The sequence below is a fragment of the Pyrus communis genome, chromosome 17, assembly GCF_963583255.1.
Source record: "Pyrus communis chromosome 17, drPyrComm1.1, whole genome shotgun sequence".
Classification (NCBI taxonomy): Eukaryota; Viridiplantae; Streptophyta; class Magnoliopsida; order Rosales; family Rosaceae; genus Pyrus; species Pyrus communis.
The window spans coordinates 5,171,514-5,191,598 of NC_084819.1; the positions used below are offsets into that span (position 1 = coordinate 5,171,514).

Below are 20,085 nucleotides of genomic sequence, written 5' to 3' on the forward strand. Positions count from 1 at the left end.
CATTGGTATTAGCCTCTATTAAACAAGAGATAATACACATCAAGGACAAACTAAACATTATTTCTTCTGTCAAGTGAGCATTTATCATTCTGATAAAACAAAAGTATTTAATGTTAAACTAGAGCTCCAAAATGTTGAAACTACAAGGCCTTTTTTGCCTCAATCTCTCAGCAATCAAACTACTTCAACAAGGATTCAAAAATCTCCCCACTCCTGCACAATTCGTAGCCGCTAAAAAACCACAACTTCATCTCTGATCAACTTAGATGCACACAATTGCAGGAAGGAAGAGGAAATGACCCCTCGAATTAGACAATCCCATTAAATGCATCTCAGCCGCACGGCACAGCTATAAAACAGTTTTGTCTACACTATAGTTACTTGCCCTCCGAAGGGAACCCCTTCAACTCAACCGGCACGTACAAGAAAGCCGCTCTTGCCTCTATATCCCTTCAAGGTTACCTCCTACCCAGACCATACTGAGGAAGGACCATGGCTGGACAAGAGTTCATTTTAAGTTAAAAGAAAAAGTGCATGTGGAATATCTTCATCGCTTGGAAAATCTTGTTCTTCGTAATGCCCTCGCAGTAGAAGCACGATGAGTGATCCCAATGGCTTTCTGTGGACTCTGCTCCTCTTCCTCGTCACTAGCTTCGTCAGACCTCCATCTCGGTCCACTGTTTAAGTTTCCGTCCTCAATCACATGACTCTTTTCTCCATAGCTGAAGATTAGAAAAATAATTTGTATTAAATGGAGATTAACAAAACCTTCTCCAACGGTGGTTAACCACACAGGCAACAAAGCAAGAAAAGCAACTTTAATGGGGCAAGAGGTGCAAAAATTGTTGAATTCTCACCTCAACGAAATGTCCATTGGGTCATCCTTGGAAGCCATATTCCAAGTTCTATTGTCCCTATCTCGTTGGAACCCCTTACTGTTCACACTCCGACGCAGGTCTGTTGCGGAATCTTTAAACAGGCCACGGTTGCTGCTGGGTGTAGTTACTGGATTAGAATCAGCGCTGTAAAAGTTCAAAGGACTTGAATTTTGGAATGCGTTGAACCTCTTGTTCCGTTCCGTTTCTGGTGACATTCTAGCATATTGATTGTCTTGGAGACGGCTATTTGAAAGTACTCTTGATGAACTCTTTTTCCTGTCCTTGACGGATGAGGGGGGAGTAGCCCAATGAATTCCAGGAGTTGATGCATCTTCAAAGTTGAAAGCCTTGTTTATGCTATCATCAGGCTTCCATTGTGTTTCAGAATTGCTAAGCAACTTCTCATGAAGAATTGAACCATTGTTACCAAGTTCAGAGCGATAACTGTCAACCAACCCAACTCTTTTTTTTGGTGTTTCAGATATTGACGGTTTCCAGGAAGGATTCACACAATCCGACCATAAACCAAGAGAAGAATCAATGGATGAAGGAATCAGCATACTAATTGATTGTGACTTTTGCACTTCAGGAAGTGATGCTGCTGCCATTTCAACTTCACTAGAGGTGGTAACAGCTACCTCAGGAAACTTTCCCGACTTTATTTCTTGTCGTTGGACTTCTGGCAGCAACTCCATGCATTTATCCTGTCCATCAAAAGCAAAGCATTACAAAAGAAAAACAAGGAGAGCACCATGCACCCACAAATAGAACTCCACCATGCTTCAAGCAATGGAAACACGTTTTCCCTAGAAAGACAATCAGTATCAACACAAATGCAGAAATGTTTAACCACAAAAAGACTAGTAGGCTTCTGATTGTCATATAGCAACATTAGCTCAAATAAACTACTTTTGTTTAGCTCGATCATACATTGCATTACAAGATACCGCTAAGTATCAAAATAAGAATATACGCAAAGGAATTCACAAAACTGATGACCATATACTCCACCAATTAGGGTATACTCAGAGACCAAAATGTCCTCATACAGTCTTAACACTTAAACCACTTACGATTAATCCAGCTCTCCATCCGCTCATAGATCTCATTCGAGATAAAACTTCTTCACTGACAGACTTCTTTGAAATGAACTCCTCCTCCAGGTTTTTAAGTATTTGATCAACTTGGTAAGCTTCAGAGTACCGGTACCGCTTAGAAGGGGGGAAAATGGGCAACTTATGTCAGCACATCTGATCACAAAGCTTGCTTTTTCAACAGAATTAAGTACTGACATATAGCTTGGATAAATAAGTAAATAAAATAATCTACAAACTAATAATATAAGAAGGGTGCTGATTTTCACATGCCCTTTTCACACACCCCTCTTTATTTCAGGCAATCGAGTTGAATAAATCATACAAAAACAATGAACATGATCAATCAGGGGTGTGTTAGAGAAGAAAAGGGTGTGTGTTTATCAATTCCCTATAAAAAAACCAGATGAATACTTTCGAAAATAGTAAGTGAGACTCCTGCTAAAATGCCACATAGCTAATAAAAAAGGCCTGTGATCCCTTCATTCGCAGGTCATCTTCAACTCTCACGTCATCACAGGCCCCCCAGAGGAAATAAGCTACTAATCTCAAGCTTTGGATGCATTATGAGCTACAGAACTACCAACAAATTCATGATGATTTCCCTCAAGATGCACATGAACATAGCAATAGCAAGATGCTTACCACAACTACTTCAATTTGAACCGAAGTCAACAATAAACATAGACAATAATTACCTGAATGTAGAATACGACAAGAAGGCTTCCAATAGTTGAGGAAGGATAATCAATGGTATAGTCTAACAGGCACTTGTGGAGATGTTTCTCTTCATCAGAGTTCCAAGGCAACTCTATCACTCGGTCTAGCATGCTCCGTCGTATACAGAGGACACAAATTTCAGTGACCAATATCTCCACCCAGTCTTCCCAACTCCTATATTTGCTTTTTGAATCATCAGTTGCATCCCCCAATTCTCCAAGCTTCAACGTCTTCTCCTTGACTTTGGTACACAGCATTCTTTGATGTATAAATGCTTCGGTGAAAAGTCCACACTCTACCCTCACCCGAACTGCAGTAACAGCCTCAACAAGTGATATTGACGACTTTGATGTACCATCACGCCCGGACCACCGTAAAACCAAAAGAGCGGTATCAGGATTACCCCTTTCTAATAGTACTTGTGCAATCTTAGGATGAGTTGCTGGACCAGAGATCTCCGGAAGAAGGTGACAAGCTTCCTGAGAAATTTATTATGAAGAATAATTATTTAAAATGATATTTCGAGACTAAATAATCAAATACCAATATAACAAAATGCAAAACTAAATATTTCGTGGTTTTTCCCCAGTCAAGATGCAACTAGTTTCACATATAATCTACTACTATTTCAAAGTTTTCATATATTCTTGGATCATAAACATCATACCATGAACCAATTCATCTAATTATCCTAACGACAAAATAAAAAAGTGGTTTACTTGGAACTTGAACAAGCAGCACAACAACAGCTATAGTCAAATATATCTGTCTTTTTATTTTATTTTTAAACAAGTCGATTCGACACAAAGCTTATTGAGATTCTCAGGTTGGAACCTGGCCTTCTAGAGTAGCAAGGACTGGCGAGAGCCCTTTTTTTAGAAGCCAGTCTTACCATAGACATGTGAACCATGCCTAAAATATAAATACAAATAGCATTAAGAACCTTGACACAATTGGTTAAACATGAAACTAACAGCACTAAATAAAAGAAAAATAGGCATTCAAAAGCATTAACCATCTGAAAAAATTAAAATGAACTTGCCTGCAGAGCTTTATCTGTGTGATCATCCAAAAGATAAAAGATTAAGGATTCCAGTAGTAATTGCCTGGGTATGCCAAAAGTAGCTCCAAAATCGTCTAGAAGGTGTCTCCATTGCTCATCAGTCATTGTCCAATGCCGATCAAATAGGTAATATAGAAACTGTTATAAATAAAGGAAATACAGGTATCCCTGGAGGTAGGGGAGGCAGAATTTATGCCCAGTGCAGGATATGCAGAATTAAGAAATATCCAAAATTTAAAGAAAAACAAAGGATACAATAGCTTGCTTCGCAACCACCAAATCTGAACTACCACATAGAAAAAGTATATCAACAGCAGCTCGAACATTTTCAAATGGATAGCATCCTGCAACCCCTCCTATCTTAGACCTGAGAACTGATGAAACTCCATCCTTCTGCAAAGATCCTAGTTTTAATCCCTCCACCAATTTCTCTGTATTTCCCTGCCCAACCTCCAGATTTACCAGGGCATCTTCAATAAATAGGGTACCTTCCTGTCCACTGGACTCTTCAGAGTTATTTACAGAATCAGGCCAAGAACGCTTAATTGCAGCAGATTTCCTTTCACGGACAAGAGAATGCCACGATGAGAAATCAGTATAACGAGGCCTCACTTTCTCAAGGAACTCATGTCTTATACACCATATCATAACCTCCATATGCTAAAATCAAAAACCAAATTTCAAAGAACAATTAGAAATTGTTTGCAGACACATAAAAAAATTTATTGGAAACCCAGTCTCTTTGGAAATCCATAATTGAGAACAGTTCAGAAGAAACATGTAAAACTTGACTAAACTGATAAGGTAGTAGTGATATATTACAGGTAGTGATTTTGCTGCAAGAAAGTTTTAGGCACGAGTGAAAAGATGTACAAAGGAAACAGTTAATGTTCCATGAAATAAAGTCCAAAAGAATGTCACTTCTTGTGTTTCCAAAGCTTCAGAATTTCAGGCCTTAAAATAGTAGGTAAATAAATTATTAGTTCTTTGAGAGTTTAAATAAGTAGAGAATACAAACTATTAGTTCTTTAGAGAACTAAAGCATGTATAATATGTTATCAGTCACAGAAAATATTCACAAATAAAAATCAGGCAACACTATCATGATAAACCAAAAATTAAACCATCATAGCAACAACCTGCTTTGTCTTTAATATGCTCTCTTGAAGCTGGTGAAAGTCATGAAGCTGAGCTGAAAAAGACCCTTTCAAAGATGAATCCAAAACTTCAATCACACTGGATATGCCAGCCAACTGTACTGAGAACTTAAGAAGTAAACTCAACATAGACTTCATCGGTTCCGCTTCAAGATTATCTTAGGATGGTAGATTAGGAAATAAAAATTATTCAAATAATGCAAAGTACAAATGAACAGAAAATAACTACGGGATTTATATTTGAAAATATCTGATAAAGAAAAAAGGATACAAATGCCTTGAAGTTCTGTGATGATGTTCTGGAATGTGCGCTTGCACCAATCCTTCACAACCACTTCATCCAACAAAAAAGCAATAACGGGATCACTGGATACTGCACTTTCATCCAAACAAACATCTGTAACATCTGTTTATTCTATGTCACAGAAAACATGAAATGATCAACATAAATATGAACAATTAACAGAAGTTGCAGTTAAGTTTCAAGAAAGACAAAAGGTCCTATAACGCATGAATAGCACTATCAAGAGGACATTAATCCTAGTTATCTGTTTAGCAGTTGATTCAAATTACTCCCTAGAATAATGAGTTTTTACCCCGAGGAACAAGAATGTTTATCTTTTTTTACGTACTCCCCTTTCCATATAATTGGAAGATATTAAAAGTTGTGGTCATTTTCTAAAACTGAACTCTCTATCACGTGAACAAATAATACAAAAAAAAAAACGAAAAGGTAAAGAATCAAAAGATCATTAAAGGATACAGTGGCATATCAAAGAAACTAAGTTATTCTCCAGGGCAACATCAAATAAAGAATAAAGGCGTTGGACATCAGCAGATATTTGCTCCTCCCCATCTTCTTTCTCTTGAAATCTCTTATCACATCTTTTGGGTATAAGATGAGCTTCTAGACACTGATCATAAAGGCGTCGGCATAATTTTGCGCCATTCTTTGGTATTTGAATTCTACAAATGGGACACACATCACAGCGCTGGCTACACTCTGCACATAATGAAGCATGTCCACATGAGATGAGCACATCCTTTACTTGTCGTCCACAACTCCTCAAGTCTCGTGTTGCCCGACAGCACTCAACTTTAGATTCATTGCATAAGTCAATTAGATCAATGGATGCCAACTGTTCCAATGCTTCCTGAAATTAAAATTATAAAGCAAAATACAAATGACCTCTGATCTTCTTTAACTACAAAGTACTACATATAACTCCAGATATTACAGATCGTTCGATAAGGTGAATATTAAGAATAACCAAACCTAATAAACCAAATATTTGTCTGAAATTGAAGTAAATAAGTGCTTTAAACATAACACCTTTACTTCACCTCCCAATTTTGTGCTAAGTTGCTAGCCTAAAACCGAACATTTCCGGTACACCACGCCTTAATACACTTCTCCACACACTCTCTTTTAACATTTCTAAAACCCTATATCCTAACTTTGAATGCACAAGTTCATATGATTCAACTACATGCATCAGGGTGTACCTTTCAAAACAACTTTCCCATTGCACTCAGTAGTAAAACAATATAAACAATAATTCCCAAAATCTGCCTACCCAAACTCCCTGTACAATTCACAAATAAAATTCTCCAAAACCCACCAAAACGTCACCGTAATAGCCCTATACAAATACCTCTACGGACGGATTTTGAACAAAAACGCAGACAACGGGAACCAAACCGTGGCTATAGAGACAGCTAGGGTTTTAGGCAGTATTTATTTTAAAGGACGGAAAAGGAAAATAAATAGAGATGAACCTGAACAGCTCGACTATTGTAGTTAGCTTGCGGAGCATGAGAACCCGATCTTGTGGCTGGGCCGCCATTGACGGAGCTCGAAGGTCCAGTTGGTCCATTTAATCTCCTATCCATTTCTCCGAGAGTGCGAGAGGTGATTCCCCACGAAACGCTGGAGAGATGAATTGCTGAAGTGAGGTTGAAGCTGGTGGGTTTTAGGGAAGCTTCAGAGGTGGGCGAGAGAGAGTAAGAGAAGGGGAGAGAGCGACGGTTTTTTGGGAAAAGGATAAAAAAATTGGGAACAAGAGAAAAATTAACCCAAAGTAGGCCCACAAATCCTAGCCCAACTCAATGCTAGTTGGACCCAACCCCCAACCTCAATCACCAGATTCCCCCGCATAAGATTATCTTCAAAAGAGATGTTAAATTTTGAATATAAAATTTAAATTTGACAGTTTATATGGTATTTTGACTTATTTTAATGTTTCACTCTCCATCTCCACCCGATATGTCAAATTAAATTATTATTTTATTACATTATTTTCTTTTCCTAATTTCTGTTTTATATTTTAAATCTTACATATATAAATAATTCATGATAAAAAAAAATCATATTAATTGCATTGAAACCCAGCAAAATTTTTACATTATAATTCATGATAAAAATTCTTAATAATTCATTGCGGCAAATAACCCAACAAAATAGTTCACTGTATGAAGTTTTGAAAGCACCGTATGTTAAATCGAAAGGAATATCGTTGATTAAATTGGAAGAGGCAGTATACAAACAGAAAGAGGCATGAGTTGATTAAATTGAAAGGAATTGTGTACTTAAAAAAACATAAAAAATTAACGCAGCATACAAACAGATTGCACCGTTCACCAATAACATTTATTATAATAAATGACTAAACTATTAAAATTTAATAAAAGACATTTAATAATTAATTAAAAAATATCTGATAGCAACCGCCTTTGCTGCCATTCCATGCATGCCACATAGGATTTGACATTTCAGTTGGAAACAATTCGTAGCTGTCTTTTTTTTACTGTTATAGATTATGTAGACATTTTCTTCTTTGGAGATGTTCCAAGCAGAACATATATGCTTTGGTCAATTGACTATGTTCAAGTTTATATACTTTTCCTTTCTTTTCAAAACCAAGGTCGTGTGTGCAAGAGGTTTAGATCTCAAATGCTTAAACATTTGTATTTGATTACTCTTACTCATATGATTTAAAAGCATTTTTACGAAGCGTTTGTTTGCCCTTACTAAAGTTCAATGGATTGGACATGACTAAGGGTTAACCAATCTCGTGTTTGTTCCCCGTAGGAATTAAAGTTCCTAAACCCTAATGAGACTAGCTCTCAGCCTCTTACTCGCCTCGACTAAAGCAAAGGCTAGCTGGTCTTAGCAAAACCCCTAAACAACCATGAGATTGCTAATCTTGTCTCCAAACCTATGTACGACGTCTACGACGTCTACATGCTGCAAGTCTGTAAGCATGCTTCTGGGTAACTCCGTTTGTCAACCCCATGCCCATATCTGAAACCCAACGCCACCCACAGCCTAAACCTCAACACCGAAATTCGAAAAAAAAATGCAAATCGATAACAGCAACAATCCCAATAGAAAAATTTGTCCTATTCCCAAAAGTTCCCAAAAAGTTTTCCCTTTTTCTCATAAAATTCTAAAGAGAAATGGATAGAGAAGGGGAGAGAATAGCTCTGGCTGAAGGGAGATGGAGAGACGGAGAGGGAGGAGAGAGAGAGTAGTTTTGGGGACAATTTTGCAGGAAAAATGGTTTTGAAGGATGTCGTTTTGCAGGAAAAAGATGGGAGGAGATAATGGGAGCCAGATCCAAAGAGGAAGAAAATGAAAGAATTCTCCAGAGTGAGGTTGAATGTAGTTGTTAATTATTCTTTTTTTAATAAAATATTATTAGATGTGTATTAAATAATATAATATTGCAGTTGTTAATTATTCTTTTTTTAATCCAATACTACACTAAATGTTTTACTAAGTTAGTCTACATTAGTCTATTATAAGCCAATTTAACTTGAAATTAATTTAATCCGATGCAACAAACGCATTCTTAAAATCCTTTTAATAGGCTGGAGGGATTGGGCCTTAAGGATAACAGTGGATTGGCAGGGATTGGTTAGGCTAGGCTTTGAATCTAGTCCATTGTTTGGTGTTCGAGATGATAGGTATCATCATTTCACCACCCCTACTCCCTTGCCCATCAGTGATCGTTGGTTACCTCTTCAACCAAATTTTATTCTTGTTCGTGTCATTTGGCTAGTCCCCTCCATAATCCTATCATCTCTTTCTATTCTCATTTCTTCATTCTTTCACGTACAGTTGTATTTGTAGAAACTCCACCATTTTGGCATACTTCTCATATTTTTTTTCTTCCTTAACTCTGCCTTTTGATTACAGTCATCTCCATTGCGTAAGTCAATTATTTTCGGGCCATTTCTTTCCTTTGGCCTTGCAGATGACCTTGGTACTGATTGGTTTGGCGGAAGGTTTATCTTTGTATCGATTCAAAACAATGTGCCATTCACGAGGGGTCGATTGAATTGACGAAAGGTCGTATTTGTCTTTGTTTGGTGGATCTTTGAACTTCTTAGAATGCTTGGGACTAAAGAATCTCACCTCATCCCGGAGATTAGTACCACTTTTATGATACCTAGCTGCTTTTATCAAAGACCCGTGTCGCATGTTGACAACATAACTACATTAGTAGGTGAGATTCTTTTTGTTATTTGACCTCTTTCAATTTTACCATCATTTATCTTTCTTCCTTTGATGGAGAAAAATTTGACAACTTATATATGTGTCGTCTTTCAATTGGCTTGCAAGGAGCTCTTCTGCTCATGTTTGTTTCTTTTTTTGCATAATTTTAAGCCAGTCTCACGTTGTGTAAGGCTTGGGTTAGGGCCACTTTGCCTCATAATTCAATTGATTAGGCTAAATTCTTGGGCTAAAAGGGCCTAGTTTTATTTCGGGAAATTCGCCACTTTAAACATGTTTTGACGATTGGTTGTACTATTGATCACACTTTTACAAAATTACCTTTTTGAACAATTTTGCTATGAAAGTCGAAACTGACCTTCATTAATCAGAAACCATTCAAAAACGCAGCAACACCATAACAACACACAATGACACTCTCCTTTTCCGATGTTGAACCACCACAAAGACATTGAGTTCGTGGCAAGGTTGATTTCAACAGTGTGAAAGTCAAATAAAGCTACATAACTCAAATAAGCTACCAAACTAGGAGTACTCTTTTATTATCTAAAAGCAACAAAAACTACAAAAATTGTCAAAGCTACATAACTCAAATAAGCTAAATCTTGCCACAAAAATTATCCCAACCGAGTTACAAACATTCTATTTATAAAGACTTAATTATAATAGGCAGGAACCTAAATCTCCATCTTACAAGAAAACACAGAGACATGAATGCTAAAAATACCATTACATATTAATAAACTAAATGATAACCGGTGCTTTTTCCAAAATATACACTTGATCAAGTAAGTTTTCAATCATTTTAAAATCATTCAAAGTTGACTTTTTAAATAGAGCTCAATAAGACGGATTAGGATTGTCTCATCCCCTCTTTTCATCCACTTTCCTCCCCTCCTCTCACATTCTCTATTTTGCCTTTGTATTTCTATATAAAATTAATATAAAATGTTGACATGGTTTAACCGTGATCGTTCAAATAGGAGAGAAGAAAAGAGATGGGAAAAAAAGGAAAAAGAGAATCATATTCCCAATAAGACACTAAATATCGGTTTTAGTCGCGTTACAACGAAAACCCAACATGAACTGGAGCAAAATATATAACTCGCAGACAGATAGTGACCCATCATCACCCTCAATTATATTCTCATATGATCATATCCACCGTCCGATTAACCGTCGACCTTTTTACGCTTAAAGATGTTGTACACTGACTGCGAAACCCACCTCCTCAAGGGAAGAGGAACCTCTCCTGAGCTAAGAATGAGGATTCTCCTAACCACGAAATCCAGACCGTTCAAATTTAATTAAACGATTGCAATTATTATAATTTTTAAAGAACCTTCTACATGAAACCGTTGAATTAATTTTAAACGATCCGAATTTTATGATCAGGAGGATCCTCATCATGTGCCCAGGAGAGAATCCTCTTCCCTCCCCCAAGGACCCCAACCCAATAGGTCAAAACGTACAACAAAAAGAAGCAGGATATTAAATGGTCCAACCTGGCCCACAATCAGAAACAAAAGAAATAAAAGAAACAAAGAATATTTGTCAGCTATCAATTTCTCTTATTACTTTAATTTTAATCAATCACGAAATTTTGTAATTAGTCAATTTTTCTCTAAAATTAACTTTAGCTGATTATTCTTTTAAAATTTATAAATACCCAATTATCCCCTATTTAGATTTTAAAATTTTCATCCATCTAATTTTCATTCTTTTTTACCCTCAAAATTTATTATGTGTTATTCGAGTGATCAAAATTGATGGGAAATTAGATAAAAAAATTTAAAATCTAGCAACAGAAGAAAATTGGTTATTTATAAAAGTTTAGAGAGGTCATCAAGTAAAATTAAAATTCAAAGAAAATATTAACTAATAAAAAAGTTCGAAAGATAATCGGTTAAAGTTAAAGTTCACGAGAAATTGGCAGCTCTGTACATGTTTCAAAAGCAAATAAACAAATATGCCATAAATAAATAAATTAAAAACAAGGGTAAAATAGTAATTAAAAACCGTAACGCCGTAGAGTTGTAGGCGTAGAGGGTAGAAAGACCACAGCCCCTTGGTTTTCCGTCTCCCTACTGTATTTGTAGTGGTACAACCATTAAAAGGAAAGCCCCCCACCTCTCCTCTCCTCACATCACAAATAACCTACTCTCGCTCACTCTCTCCTCCTTCACTTTCTCTCTCTAAAAACTTGAAGCACAAGCATAAACTGATAAAGGATTGATGGATAGATAGATACAGTTTGGTGTGTATGTATAGCCGGCTTGTTGGTTTGAAACTCAGAAGGCTTTAGCTCTGCGTGTTGATCAGGAATAATGGCGACAGCGCCAGTGAAGCCGCCGCTGCACAACTTCCCGCTCACATTCTTGAAATGGGGGACTAAGAACGCCACCGCCAACAACCACAACCGCTACCGCCGACCCGCCTCCGCTGAACCGGCCTCCGAGCCCGACTCCGAATCCGACCGCCACAACCGGGTCGGGTCCTCCAGGGCCGATCGCCGCCGATTATCGCTGATCTCGTGCTCGGAAAACAAGCGCCGTAGGAGCGAGGAGAGGGAGAGCGATCAAGAGGAGGAAGCTGAGGTGCTACTTCAGAAGCCCTGGAATTTGAGGCCCAGGAGACCTCCCGCGACGGCGTCGTTTCAAAAGGCAAGTGGCCCTAACGCCGCGGTTGGTGCGAACCGGGAAGGGCAGGAACCTGAAGGGCCGAACAGAAGTCAGAGCGAGATGATGCAGCAGCAGCAGCAGCCGAAGTCGATGAGGTTGAGGGGTTTGGCGGAGGGGCAAAGTGTGGAGAAGAAGAAGAAGGAGAAGAGCAAGTTCTGGATCGCTTTGTCGAAGGAGGAGATTGAAGAGGACGTGTTCGTGATGACCGGGTCGAGGCCCTCCAGAAGGCCCAAGAAGCGACCCAAGAATGTTCAGAAGCAGCTCGATGTACGTCCACTTTGCTCTTTCCTCCTTTTTTTTTTTTTTTTTTTTTCTATGTTTTTTTTTTTTTAATTTAATTTAACATGAATTTTGTTTTATTTTATGAAATTTTGTAATTTATTTGGGGTTGCATGAATTTGCAGAGTATCTTTCCTGGGTTGTGGCTGGTTGGTGTTACTGCTGATGCTTATAAGTCTGCTGATTCTCCATGTAAGGTTATCTCTTTCTCTCTGAGTTTCTGCAAATTCATGTTTTTGTGGGGTTTTTGTTGCTAATGGATGGTTGGGTTTTTGTTGCAGAGGTAGATTTGTATGGTGACCGGAAGATTATGATTGTCTCGAAACTTCGTAAATGGAAATTGCTGCTGCAGCTGTAGAGTGGAAGCCTCAATTTTTGAGGTATCATGCGCTCAACTTTTACAGAAGAAGAATTGGAATTTACCCTATACAAGGCAGAACAAAAATCCATGAGAGGGAAAAAAGGAGAGAGGATATCTAATTTCCTTTTTTTAATGTCTAGTTTTATTTTTTTTGGCCTTATTGTATTGCTCATTAGGGGCAGGAAGCAGGGTAAATCTAGTTGCTTTATATGGAAGTAGGTCTAATATGTAAAAATATATGGAGTTTCTATATATGTACATGATATAGCGTCAAGTTCAGACCTTTCTCTTGTTAATGGTATTAATCGATTAGGCTTGTCGGAGATTCGTTGTGCTTTCGTTCATTTTTTGAATGATTCTGATTGTTTGATTTGTAAAGTTTGACAGGCTCCCCTACATCGTTGGGGGGCAGGTTTTGCATTGTCTAGCAAACTGTTTTTCAATACAGGGTTTATTGACTGCATGCTTCCTTGTTCTGGAAGAGCTCCAGTTCAACTGACCGACAAGGCGAACCTTTTCTGAGGTTGAATGTAGTGTTTCCCTGCATCTGCATGTTTCGTCCATTTAACTTTTCTTTTCCATGTTAATCATACTGATGCTTGTGCCCGTGGTAAGTTTTGCATAAGGCATGTTAATGGGTTATACATATAGGTTTGCACATTTAATATTTAGGCATGTGGGATACTATAAATGTTCCTATTGTGCATGAATATATATTTTGTGCGTGTATGGGTAATTTGATAATTCGATTCCTTCTTTAATGGTATTAATGAATTTAAAGATATATCTTATTTTGCTTCAAGGTTAGGATATTTTTTAGTATATCCAAACCAGATTAATTAGTTAATGCTAATCATTCTCGACTTCCTATAGATGTCAGTCTCACATTTTCTGTCTGATGGTAAATCTCTGGTGTTCATGATTTCTGCCACTTTTCTTAGCCATAATCTGTTCTCTCTAGCTTCCCGGCTGTTAATAGGTCAGAATGGTCAAAGTGTTAACGCCCATGTTATTCCTTCCCTCCTCCAAGTACAAAAGGAATTTAGGGGAATTTGATCGGTTGCACATAAAAGCGGTGTTTAAATAGGCTTTGGGTTCAACTGTTTGACATAATAATGTTACCTTTATTCTTCTTTTATGTAGCTTGTCTTCTATCCTTTGTTATATTCTCATGTTACAAAAGCATTGCCTTTTATAGTTGCTGCTATTTCATAATTTCAGTCTGGTTGGTGCTTGAAGTCCAATATCGTATTCTCTCTTTTATTTTTCCTTGTGCTATTTTCAATTTGTTCTTAAAGTTCCTTTGTCATAAAGACTGTTGGTAAAACCAATTTCTGAACGGTAAAGGCACTTGTGTTTTATTTACTTGTTTTCTGTCATTTGATATGCTATTCCTACTGATTAGCAACAGCGTGGTATTAATACTTCTTCTGTGACTACCAAGTGTTTGACATTTATTTTCTGCTTCACAGTCAGGATGGAAGTCAGCTTTAGCTGCTTCTTCAAGTTGAAATTGGTACAAATTGTTTTGCTGTGTGTGACAGGTTTCACATCATAACAATTCCATCAAACCTTCGGAATCAAATGTTTTCCTTTGCTGTTGTTCTTTGTGGCTGAAGCCCGTCGATTGTTAAAATAGCTGAACTAGTGTTCGTATTCCTGTGCCAGCTCTGGTAAGCTTGCCTTCATTTCAAAGGTAGTATGATCGAAAAGTTAATCAGGTAGCAAGATTATGCAAATCTTTTAAGCACCTTGCTGTTTATTGTGTGAATTGTTGGCTTGAGCTCTGTTCTGGAATAGCAGGAGTTGTTCTTCGAGGAAGATAGTAGATGTCGAAACTCCACGATCTTGGATAACTTGATCTTTTGTTTCCTTTCCCTTTTCAACTACTCCTTTATGTGTCAAACTGTGATTTGCATATAAAGAGAGTCTGATTCGGTTTTATTGGGTCTTTTCTTCGGTTCGTTTTTAAGACAAATATGAACATTGAATTCCTGGTTGCTATTTTCTGAGTTTCTCTTGGTTATTGATGGCCCAATAGAGGAAGAGGTTGCTTGCTTGCCTATCCATGGCTGTGCCTGAAACGTGACGATCCCAACTTGAATGGAACAAAAGGATGCATGATGATAAACATGTCTGAGTCGAGGCATAATTTTTTTTGTATTTACCAAATGATGTGTCCGAGTCTTGTTAAAAGTAAACGAGGTCTAAGGATGCCCCAGATATTCATAAATGATACAGTGTGACGTTATTTGGTGAACAAATTTGGTGTTGCGTAATATTACTCCTAGAGAAATTTTGGGCCATTGTTAGAAGAAAATCAAGTTGCGGCTTTTAACGGTACAACGTAAAGTGGCACTTTAGAGTTTAGACGTTTCAAATTGGAGGAACAACCGAACAGGTCACCAGGAGTTCATTGCAAGTAATGCAACTTGACCACGGCCCTAACAGGTTTACCTCCCATACATTTATTTGACTCATATGATTCCCTAGCAAATTGTAGAATAATATACTTATATGTATTTAATACAATTACTATTTTGACAGTCAGATGGTAATTATATTAATACATATATTTAACTTGTGTTATATTTGACAGGTAGATTGTAACTGTAGTAAATATATGTAAAGTATTGTAGCCAATCTTGAAATTGATATTAGGAAGCTCAAAACTAGGATTAAACACACGATTGAGTTGTAGAATGCAATACCACCTCGGCAACTTGACATAATATAGTGCTACTTATAAATAAATGGTTCCATTACTAATAACACTATTATCTTTTGTAATAGAAGCCAACATTGCCAAGCTATTGAGGTAGTTAAGTTGAGACGATATTGGAATGATTCGCGTGGAGCGCTAATCCGACTTTGAAATCTTGAGAGATTGTACCTCCATTTCCAACATTCCCAAGGCAATGTATGGAGGAAAATACGCTTGCTTTTCAGATTGAATAAAATCCAACCATGAAAGAAAGAGCATAGGAAAATAGTGCGCAATGCCGCGTGGAGGTAGAAGGTCCACGGCAAAACCTTTATTGTGGATTCATAACTCATCATGTCCAATCATGTCCATTTCATATTTTGACACAACAAATAACGGACTGGACTCAAATCCATTTTAATTGGTTACAACCTATCCCAACCAGCCCATTAAGTGGTAGTGGTATTTTGATTCATGAAGAAACAACTAATTAAGGCATTGTTTAATAGACATGACTATTTAGACAGGACTATCCATTATATTGAAGGTATTTTGAAATAAGAAGTGGAAGAGAATTGCCACTCAGTACTACGGTCTGGTGATATTCCTCTTTACTTGGAAGCGAGAGGTCTTAGGTTCAATCTCGTGGATGACGAATTCGATACCAAATTAGGTTACCCATAATGTGGCTTAGCTGAACTCCCCATTCCCCTAGTGTAAAAATATTGATGTACTAAAAAAGAAGTGGAAGAGAACTTCCATATTTTATCCAAGTTAAAACTTACTCGCGAAGAAAAGATATTCCTACTAGGCCCCACCAAAATAATAGGATTAACTCTTATTATATTTTCAAGTGTGGTTTCGATATATCAAGTGCCTTCGTAACTTAATAAATTTGTAGCCTAGTTCGTTAAAAAATTTCACTATACATAAAAGGTTTATGTGCTCAATTTTTTTTCCTCAAGTATCACTTATAAAAAAAATGCATTTGAAATAATTCCATGACTTGTCTTGCACTCAATCAAAAATGATATTGAAAAGTTCCAATGAAAGACTCTTTGGGTTTTTAAAAAAGAACAAGTAACTTCATAAATTAAGAAGAAGAAGAAGAAGAAGAGCAACACATCAATATAATTAGGCAAAATAGTTAACCAATTGAAACATTACTCATAACCCTAATTCTAATATTTAAGCACGACCTAGTTAAGTGACCTCACCTAATACCGCAGCTCTGCTTTGGGCCTGGCTTAGTCAATATTGAACTAAGAGGTCAAAAATTTCAGGTTGCTCCAGCTCGATACCGGCCTAAAATTTTGGCCATAAGTTAAAAACTTCTCCTAAAATCTCAACCAAACGTAACCTAACTCTTTCTTCGGCATGGAAGAGTTCAAGTTAGGACTCCACACTTGTGTGGATGATGCCCAAATACAAAACCTTTGTTATATTTTACATGTAATGGATAAGTAAAATTCTTCTGGATAAATTATCGTTAATTTGACTAATGTGGAACTAGCGTTTCACTCGAAACTTGGTGTTTTCTTTATTTTGGCTCTACTTCTACAACAGAAAATTCACGATTTTCCTGACCCATTTAATGATAAAATGACATAAGAATGAAGACAAAAATTGAAAGAAAATCGGGAAAAGTCGCACAGTTGCAAGTTCAAGAGGAAAGTGAGATTTTTTTTTCCAAACGCGTACCATATAAACGAAAACAAAATCAAATATTCTACACCCGGGCCAAAAACTAAATTTACAAGGACCCAAAGGCCCAGTTATATTGGATCTTCAACAGAATTATGGCTAATTGGCCGTAGCTCATTAGCATATAGCGACCATTTTTCTCTACATAAAGCGTGTTTGACATAAAAGCGCTTCCATAAATAAAAGTGCTTTTATAGTAAAATGATTCTACAATTTATCATGAATGATAAGTTTAGCAAAGTAAGAATTTTATGCATAAAGAAGTAATGAATAATGTAAAGCTTAGGTAAATTAAGAAATAATCATGTAAGAGAAATGTTAATGAGACTCTCAAAGACTCTTCATGAACTCTCTGTCATCTCATATTTTTTGCACATTGTTTTATAATGTTAGCATCTGAATTATGCCAAAAAATATGAGATGTCGGAGAATCCATGAATAGTCCAACTTTTGAAAATCGCTTTAGCATTTGTCTGCCAAAAAATATGAGGTATCGAAGAATCCATGAATGGTCCAACTTTTGAAAGTTACTTTAGCATTTGTCATCATGCAATGTAAGGAGCAGGAGGCTTGGTGATCAAGGTTAAATTATGCTATTTTGTTCATATGAGAAAAGCTCATCATGCCAGCTTAAGATTGATTAATTAGTTATAATAATGCAAGTAGACCACGTTTATGCTGAGATTAAAGCTCATTAACTCGACGTTTTAGGAAACATGCTTACAAGGACGGAGGAACCCTAGAATTTATAAAAAGGGCCAATGTCCATTTGTTTATTCCACTTGGTCGCTCTCATGCTTCCAACCAAGCAAAATTAGGTTGTTTCCTAATCATTATTACCATTTTTTAACTAAATCTAATCCCATTAATAATTAACTTCGATGTGGGACTTCTTCCAGAGATTTCCAATCTCTCTTATATATTAATAATATAATTCTCTAATTAAAAATGCTAAGCAGATTGTTTTAGAAGTGAAATTCTCCATAGGCTTTTTGTCATTTCATGTTTTTGGCATAATATCTATATTAATATTATAAAACATTGTGCTAAAAATATGATGTGATGAAAAGTACATAGAAATATCACTTTGAGAAAATCTCCTTAGCGTCCCTCTTCTTTGATTGAACACTTTCATCATTTGAAGTATATTGACATAATTAAGTTGGAGAGCAAATTATATTTCATCAAAAGATTAATTAGTCTCAACTCAATCTAGTACCAAAAATAAAATAAAATAAAAATAAAATAGATATAAATTTCAAATGATTAAACTATGATAGCCTAATATCCTCTGTAATTCCCAATTATCATATAAACCCCACCAACAAAACATGCTTTTCCAAACACAATCCTTGATAAAATCATACCCACTTTTCACTTTTCCAAAAGTGCCCTTTATTTATGCGCCGGGACCACCACTCAATCAAATTAAACATGGGTATATTAGTCAATGCATCACTTTAATAGCACTTTAGACTATGAAATTTGGATGCACGTGAAACGAAAAAACTGAATTGAGCAACGATTCGTCCAATAGCTTAATCACATGGTGACCAGCTCAGCAGGTCAGAGAACCAGACACATGAGACCCACCCCAAAATGCCCATCAAAGTTAGGCCACCTTTATTGGCTGCGATCGCACGTGCAACATCTGACGGCTAGGAAGAGTCTGTGCGCGTAGGGGAACCGGCACGGCCGGTCAAGAAGGTGAGAGGAAGGCATGAGGGGCATGGTTGGGATATTAAAAAATTTGAGGGCAAATCATTTGACCGGTGAGGAGGTATTTGACCGTTGACTAGATCCAACAAAGACATGGTAAGTTTGATCGGGAGTACACGTGTGGGTTGGACAGGATACACGTGTGCTTTGCTGTCCGTCGGCTCCATAGAAAACGGTGTGCCACGGAGGATCCGCATGAGAGGTAATAATAGAAGAGCAAGTTGGTTAGTTAGAAAGGAAGGACGATTAGGAAGCTCCAAGCCTCCAAGCGAAATAGTATCATCCAATTGTTCTTTGATAGGCAAATTAAAATTAATCAATACAAATTTCAGAGTAACACATCACGGATAATATTTCGAGGATGTACGTAAAGCTTAAACGATCCATGCTAAAAAATAAACATAACTTGACTAATCTATACATTACAACATTTGTTAATTATTAAGCATGAGTCGTATAAGAGTTAGAGAAAGATCTTAAGCTGATAGTGATTTGATCAGAGACTACAAACAACCTGAACTAGCTCGAGAGAATCGCTTTCTCGGATACTGTGATCCCAAACCTTTTTTTCCTTTGAAACTTTTTCTCAATATACAAATTTACATTTTGCAAGAATAATGGCCTAAGTAAGCCTTGTAATTGCTAAACTATGTATGTGAAAGTGCATATGTATGTGTGTTGGTGTGTTCATTCATAAAATGCACATTAATTTAATTGCAAAATTAAATCAGCTGAAAATTCCTACAAAAAAGACCAATTCAATTTTCATAATAATTCATTGTTGTTGTAAGCATAATTTACTGAACAATTATGGAGGCTAGAAAGAGAGAGGGGGTGTGGCATAGAGAGAGAAGAGAGAGATGTGTACTTATGAGGTGTGTTCTATTTCACCCCATTGTGCCTTTATTTATAGTAGTAGAGAAGGTTAATTCATTACCCCAATAGGATTACAACACTAATAGGATAATATTTAGTCTAAGAGATATGGTAGAATCCTATAAGGATGTCCTAGACATGTTAGGATTTACACAATCACATTCCTAATCTAATAGGATTGCAACACTCCCCGTTAAGTGTGTAAATACTCAAACAAATGGCACATCAGGTCTTCAGCGATGAAGTAAGTACAGTTGATGAAGTCATCGGTACAATGAGCGAATGTGAGTCTTAGATTAACAGAAGAATGCATAAAAAGGTAAAACTCAC

General features: G+C 36.8%; 2 protein-coding genes across 3 annotated transcripts; one reads left to right on the top strand and one right to left on the bottom strand.

Moving 5' to 3' along the window:
* Positions 1-39: 39 nt before the first annotated feature.
* On the bottom strand, positions 40-6,933 carry LOC137723512 (E3 ubiquitin-protein ligase HOS1-like). Its single transcript, XM_068462711.1, has 10 exons — positions 6,692-6,933; positions 5,676-6,066; positions 5,184-5,318; positions 4,895-5,070; positions 4,011-4,415; positions 3,735-3,893; positions 2,671-3,171; positions 1,952-2,089; positions 858-1,582; positions 40-722 (listed from the first exon to the last, which is right to left on the bottom strand). The coding sequence occupies exons 1-10, from the start codon at positions 6,803-6,805 to the stop codon at positions 548-550; spliced, it is 2,919 nt and encodes a 972-aa protein (XP_068318812.1). The 5' UTR covers positions 6,806-6,933; the 3' UTR covers positions 40-547.
* A 4,628-nt stretch (positions 6,934-11,561) lies between these two features.
* On the top strand, positions 11,562-13,075 carry LOC137723109 (uncharacterized). Of its 2 annotated transcripts, none has more exons than XM_068462271.1 (3): positions 11,562-12,379; positions 12,517-12,588; positions 12,673-13,075. In XM_068462271.1, the coding sequence occupies exons 1-3, from the start codon at positions 11,759-11,761 to the stop codon at positions 12,676-12,678; spliced, it is 699 nt and encodes a 232-aa protein (XP_068318372.1). In that variant the 5' UTR covers positions 11,562-11,758; the 3' UTR covers positions 12,679-13,075. The 2 variants fall into 2 exon arrangements, with proteins under 2 accessions (XP_068318372.1, XP_068318373.1); XM_068462272.1 differs by having other exon boundaries at positions 12,517-12,583.
* The last annotated feature ends 7,010 nt before the right edge of the window (positions 13,076-20,085 follow it).

Excerpts from the sequence above, each read along its gene's own strand:
- LOC137723109 (XM_068462271.1), top strand. The coding sequence starts at position 11,759 with ATGGCGACAGCGCCAGTGAAGCCGCCGCTGCACAACTTCCCGCTCACA. Across the intron at positions 12,380-12,516 it reads ATGTTCAGAAGCAGCTCGAT|AGTATCTTTCCTGGGTTGTG; the intron begins GTACGTCCACTT and ends ATGAATTTGCAG.
- LOC137723512 (XM_068462711.1), bottom strand. The coding sequence starts at position 6,805 with ATGGATAGGAGATTAAATGGACCAACTGGACCTTCGAGCTCCGTCAAT. Across the intron at positions 3,172-3,734 it reads ACACAGATAAAGCTCTGCAG|GAAGCTTGTCACCTTCTTCC; the intron begins GCAAGTTCATTT and ends TAAATTTCTCAG. Across the intron at positions 723-857 it reads CCAATGGACATTTCGTTGAG|CTATGGAGAAAAGAGTCATG; the intron begins GTGAGAATTCAA and ends TCTAATCTTCAG.